Source organism: Rhinolophus hipposideros (assembly GCF_964194185.1).
Source record: "Rhinolophus hipposideros genome assembly, chromosome: 10".
Lineage (NCBI taxonomy): Eukaryota > Metazoa > Chordata > Mammalia > Chiroptera > Rhinolophidae > Rhinolophus > Rhinolophus hipposideros.
This window is the reverse complement of record NC_138056.1, coordinates 10,877,224-10,883,989: the sequence shown is the minus strand read 5'-3', so window position 1 is coordinate 10,883,989 and position 6,766 is coordinate 10,877,224. Positions and strand designations below refer to the sequence as shown.

The window sequence follows — 6,766 nt, the reverse complement described above, 5'->3', positions numbered from 1 at the left end:
ACAGCTCACTGTCTTGCATCCAACTCCAGTCTGTTCATATGCACATCAAAAGAACTGCGAAGAAAGATAGAGCTGATATTGGGACTCCAGGGTTATAGACTGGGAGATAAGATTCCAAAATCTACATGAACTGAGGAGCATGTTACTCACATTGTTGCATAATTTAGAAAAAAATCATTCTAAGTGTGTGAGTCAGACCATGTGCTCTGCACAGAATGTTAAGTTATGTCTTTCACAATAATATTGTGACGTTAGTGTTGAAATTCCCATTAAACCAACAAGGATACTGAAACTCAGAAAGATAAATTAACTTGCTCAAGGTCTCCAGCAATTTGAACCTAGGTCTGATTTCAAAGCCCATGTCCTTATTACTCTACCACCAGGGCTTCTCCAACAAAGTGGTATTTTCTGGCTTTTTTGTGAGGCTGGTGAAAGTTTCCAATTTGGAACCTAGGTATCAGAAATTTGGAAACGTGTAAGGAATTGAGTTCTAGCTCTGGCTTTGCCTCTTTATTAACTATGAAATCATGAACTAGACACTTCACATCTTTGAACCTCACATTCTTCTCTTGAAAATGGGATTAACAATATGTGCTTCCAAGGATTTCTGAAAGATCCAATGACATAAAGTTTGTAAAAAATGTAGAGTGCTTCACAAATCTAAAAGACTGTTATTACTGAAAATGATCAAATCAAGCATGTTCACCTTAATTTGTCTTCAGTGATACTTTGTCTATTTATTTTTTATTTCAGTGGGCAACCATATGATACATGGCAGAGAATGGCACTGTGGTGAGAGAATTCATTCTGATGGGGTTCCAGCTACAGGCAGAGCTGCAGATGGGTCTCTTTTTTGTGTTCCTGGTCCTTTATCTCCTCACCATGGGTGGTAACCTGGGCATGATAGTGCTGATTCAGAGAGACTCTCGCTTCCAGACTCCCATGTATTTCTTCCTCAGCCACCTTTCCTTCCTGGACATTTGCTACTCCTCTGTTATTGTCCCTCAGTTGCTTGCAACCTTGAATACTGATAAGATGGTTATTACCTATGAGCGCTGTGCCACCCAGTTCTTTTTTTTCACACTCTGTGCTAGTACTGAATGTTTCCTTTTGGCTGTGATGGCCTATGACCGTTATGTGGCTGTGTGTAACCCCCTCCTTTATGCCACTGCCTTGACACCACAGACCCGCCTGGGGCTGGTGGCTGGGGCATATGCTGGTGGCATGCTCAATTCTGTGATCCGCACTGGGTGTACCTTCTCGATCTCCTTCTGTAAGTCCAAGCACGTGGACTTCTTTTTTTGTGACCTTCCACCCCTGCTGAAGCTTGCCTGCAGTGAGACCAGGCTACAGGAACAAGTGATCTACCTCTTAGCTTTCTTGGTCATTACAACCAGCATTTCAGTGATTCTGATATCTTACCTGTTCATCATTTGGGCCATTCTGAAGATTCATACAGTCGGTGGCAAAACCAAGACTTTTTCCACTTGTGCTTCTCATATGACTGCAGTGGCTCTTTTCTTTGGGACACTCATGTTCATATACCTGAAAGGTAACATGGGTAAATCCCTCGGGGAGGACAAGATTGTGTCTGTGTTTTACACGGTGGTCATACCTATGCTGAACCCAATGATTTACAGCCTGAGAAACAAGGAAGTAAAGGAGGCTCTGAAGACAGCTTTTGACAGGATGAGGGTTTGCAAGTGGAATAAGTCTTGAGCTCCATCGGTCAGAAGTTCCTGCAAATCATCCTTTGGTCTTTTGCCTTGTCCTCTTGACATGTGAACCAGATCTACAAAGATATATTGGGACAGAAAAATGTAGATTTGGGTTTTAGCAATTTATTTATTAGCTCTGTGACCTTGAGCCAGAAATTCTCTGCCTCAGTTTTCACATCAGTAAAAATTTCTGCCTTGCTATGATTAAAGCCAGGATCAAGAGAGATGGAATGCCAAAGAGCTTTATAAATAATAACATGCTATAAAACATAAAATTTATTTTTTCTGACCTGTCCTGGGTATTGTTGAGTGTTATCTCAGCTACTTAATTTTTTTTCTAGTAAGCTAATTTTTGCACCTTAAATAATTACAAAAGGATAATTATTGTTTAGATAGCAAGGGCAGTCACGTTTTTTGGTTGTGGGAACTGAGGTGGAAATCAGCCTTGAGAAAAAAAGCTTTTCTCAACATTCAGTCATATCCAGTTTAGGCATTTGTTGTTGAAAACATAAGTGTTAAACAGAAGGGGGATAAATAGAGGGGAAAGTAGATGTGAAGGGGGAAATGTTCAAGTTGTTAGCTTACTTCCCAAGATAATTCAGAGGACCAAAACACTGTAGAATAAAAGAAGGAGATAATAATTTGCATTACTTATTGGAAACAATTTGATGTTGATGTACAGCTGAACTGAGTCCAATATATAACTTTTGAAATATTTGTTGGTCACCAAAGGTCACAAGCTCTACTTGATTTCTGAAGCATTGTTCACGGACCTCCTGCCCCAATTAACTCAGGCTGTTTTCTATTCTCCCACAATGAAAACCTCTATCTACTTCCATCTCCTGTAGGACATTTACTTTATTGTCAGAAGAGAGATAACTATGAATTTGAGTGCCACCTTTTAATGACCTCCATATCTGCTGGAAATATTACTTGGGAAGCATCTTCATGGAGATTCAGTCTTATTCATCATGTGAGCAAATGTTTACTGACTATCTACTATTATTAGACATAATGCCAGGTTCCAGAATGTAGTAATAAGTAAGATAGACATGGTTCCTCCTGGAGATTAGAACCTGGGGCATGGACAGATATTAAGCCATTACACAGTTAATTATTTTTAAATATGATTTTGTAAAGTGGAACAAAAGAAGAAGCATAAGATATTGTTATTATGTATAACAAGCTTCTGACCTAGGTTGGTATGGTCAGAAAAGGCTTCCCTGAGGAACTAACATTGAAACTGAGGCTTAAAGAATAAGTATGTCATAGTCATGGGTTGGGGAGACTGCTACAGATAGAAAAAGTTGCAAATGCAAGGATCTGTGGGACAGGATGCCTTGAGGAACTGAGAGAAGCGAGTGACTGCAGCATGAGTGAGGGGGCTTAATGAGAGAAGCAGCTGGTGAATTCAGGAGAAACTAGGTCACAGAGAGCCTTGCAGGCTCATTTAGGGACCTGTGGACTTTACTCAAGAGCAAGGCATGAAATGATCATGTCTGAATTTTGAAAAGATCTCTATGGCTGCAGTGTGATGGGTGGAAGTATCCGGTGGAGATGGAGGGAAACACCCATTTCACCTAAGAAACCACAAATGGTGTATCCCAGGGCATGGTGCTTCATTTGTACACAATATTGTATACTCCATTCTAGAATACAAATTAAGCCAGAGAAAGCTAGCAGGAAGAGGACCCTGATATTGATTTAGAACTGATTCTTGGCAAAATAGTGAAACTGGGGAAATAATACTTTGGGAGCCATCCGCTTTTTCATTGGTACATCTTTCCTTCCCTGAATTGTGACCTTTCTCAGCTATATTCCGGTATATAGCATGTGTCCTTTTATCAAAAAGGGCATCAATTACTCCCTCTTAAGAGGCCGACACATTTTCAGTAACTCCTACTGTATGACAGGCTGTGTTAATGGGCTGAAGAAATCCCTCCTTGCAAGACTTCTTGCATCCTTAAAGGCAGGAAAAGCTTTCAACTTAAAAAAACAAGTAAATGCTGTTTTGATTCCCACATGGGCCAGTGGGCTGTCAACCACAAGGCTGCCCTTTCAACTCCTGGAGTCCTGCAAGGGATGGTGGGCAGCGCCCCCTGCAACTAAGATTGAACACAGCACCTTGAGCTGAACTGCCTCCCAGATGGCTCAGTTGGTTGGAGCACGTTCTCTCAACCACAAGGTTGCTGGTTCTACTCCCTTCAAGGGATGATGGGCTGCGCCCCCTGCAACTAGCAACGGCAACTGGACCTGGATCTGAGCTGCACCCTCCACAACTAAGATTGAAAAGACAACAACTTGACTTGGAAAAAAGTCCTGGAAGTACACACTGTTCCCCAATAAAGTTCTGTTTCTCTTCCCCAATATAATCTTTAAAAAAAAAACCCCAAAACAAAAAACAAGTAAATGCTAAACTGTGAGTTGGCTATTTTTGTAGGGGTGGGAGCTGCCTCACACTCTTCCTACCTTCTGCTTGGTAAGTGACAACCACTTCTATCTATAAATGAATGATACATGTACAGTATTTGATGTATATACAATTGCTTCAGGGATGCACTGAGTGGATAAAAATAAAGTGAAGTTTTAGCATGTGTTAGGTTACTACCTTCTGATTAATGTGAAAAAGCACTGGAAGAAATGACATTTACATTGAATTTCCAATTACATAAATGAATGAAAACATTCATAAATTACCTAATGTTTGTCAGGCTCTGTGCCAAGAGTCTTCATTAATCTCATTTAAAAATATCATTCTTAAAATAGACTCTACCCATAATCTTTTAGAGAAAAGAATCCTGTGATGGTTGATTTTATGTGTCTATTTGACTGAACCACAGGGTGCCCAGATATTTGGTTAAACATTATTTCTGGGTGTGTCTGTGAGGATGTTTCCAGGTGAAATTAGCATTTGAGTTGGTGAACTGAGCATAGCAGGTTGCCCTCCCCGATGTAGGTGGGTCTCATCCAGTCGCCTGAGGGCTGGAATAGAATAAAAGGCACATAAAGGGAGGTTCATTTCTTGTTCTCTGCCTGCTGCATGAGCTGGAACATGGATCATCTTCTGCACTTGAAATGGGATTTACACCATTGACTTGCCTGGTTCTCCGGCATTCACACCACTGCTTTCCTCAGCCTCCATCTAAGGAATCATGTGAGCCAATTCCTTATAACAAATCCCCTTCTATGCCATAAACAGATCCATCACCTCCAAAAGTTTCCCACCACCTTCTTCTTCTTCTTATCACTGTTATTATAATCATTTTGTGATAAGAACAATTAAGATAAGATCTACCTTCTTAACAAATTTTTAAGTATGCAATATAGATTGTGGTGATAGTTTCATGGGTATATACTTGTCTCCAAGCTCATCAAGTTGTATATATTAAATAAGTACTTTTTTTTATGTCAATCATATATCAATAAAGTGATTTAAGAAAAATCTCCATATATATCTTATTATTTCTGTATCTCTGGAGGACCCTGCATAATAAAATCCAGTAGGTGATATTGGAGACTTTGTCTTTTTATCCCCTTCAACTTCTAAGTGTATCCCTTTTAGGAACTGCGTTTTGGAATTATAAATTTTTAGCAATAATACTTTGGCCTCAATCTACCGAAAATGATACAGGAAACATGAAGAAAGCAAACCTCCAGACACTTTAAAAAAAATTTATTGGGTGACAATGGGCAACAAAACTACATAGGTTGTTTGAAAGAAATTGAAGAAGACACAAAGAAATGGAAAGACATTCCGTGCTCATGGATTGGAAGAATCAACATAGTTAAAATGGCCATATTACCCAAAGCCATATACAGATTTAATGCAATCCCCATTAAAATCCCAATGGCATTTTTTAAAGAAATAGAACAAAAAATCATCAGATTTGTTTGGAACCACAAAAGACCCCGAATAGCCAAAGCAATATTAAAAAAAAAGAACAATACTGGAGGTATCACACTCCCTGATTTTTCCTTGTACTACAGGGCTACAATAATCAAAACAGCTTGGTATTGGCGGAAAAACAGACACATAGACCAATGGAATAGAATTGAGAACCCAGAAATAAAACCATATAAATATGGACAGATAATTTTTGACAAAGAAGCTAAAAACATACGATGGAGGAAAGACAGCCTCTTCAATAAATGGTGCTGGCAGAATTGGATAGCTACGTGCAAAAGAATGAAACTGGACTGCTATCTGTCACCATGTACCAAAATTAATTCAAAATGGATCAAAGACTTAAGCATAAGACCTGACACAATAAACTGCATCGAAGAAAACATAGGTACTAAACTTATGGATCTTGGGTTCAAAGAGCATTTTATGAATTTGACTCCAAAGGCAATGGAAGTAAAAACTAAAATAAACAAATGGGATTATATGAAATTGAAAAGCTTCTGCACAGCAAAAGAAACTATTGACAAAATAATGAGGCAACCAACTGAATGGGAGAAGATTTTCGCAAACAGTTCCTCTGATAAGGGGCTAATATCCAAAATATACAAGGAACTCATGAAACTCAACAACAAAAAAACAAACAACCCAATTGAAAAATGGACAGAGGACCTGAAGAGACATTTCTCCAAAGAGGATATACAAATGGCAAATAGACATATGAAAAAATGCTCAACATCGCTAATCATCAGAGAAATGCAAATGAAAACCACAATGAGATATCACCTCACCCCAGTCAGAATGGCTTTCATCAACAAAACAAATAGTAACAAGTGTTGGAGAGGCTGTGGAGAAAAAGGAACTCTCATACACTGTTGGTGGGAATGCAGACTGGTGCAGCCGCTATGGAAGGCAGTGTGGAGGTTCCTCAAGAAATTACGAATAGAATTACCATATGACCCAGCAATCGCTCTCCTGGGTATCTACCCCAAAAATATAAAAGCATTTCTCTATAGAGACACGTGTACGCCAATGTTCATTGCAGCTTTGTTTACGGTGGCCAAGACATGGAAACAACCAAAATGTCCTTCGATAGATGAATGGATAAAGAAGTTGTGGTACATATACACAATGGAATACTATTCGG

The 6,766-nt window shown here is 39.2% G+C and overlaps 1 protein-coding gene across 1 annotated transcript; it reads left to right on the top strand.

Moving 5' to 3' along the window:
* Window positions 1–771: 771 nt before the first annotated feature.
* LOC308503342 (olfactory receptor 9I1-like) lies at window positions 772–1,719 on the top strand (the record flags this gene model as incomplete). Its single annotated transcript, XM_081062666.1, has 1 exon — window positions 772–1,719. The coding sequence occupies one exon, from the start codon at window positions 772–774 to the stop codon at window positions 1,717–1,719; it is 948 nt and encodes a 315-aa protein (XP_080918792.1).
* Window positions 1,720–6,766: the final 5,047 nt, after the last annotated feature.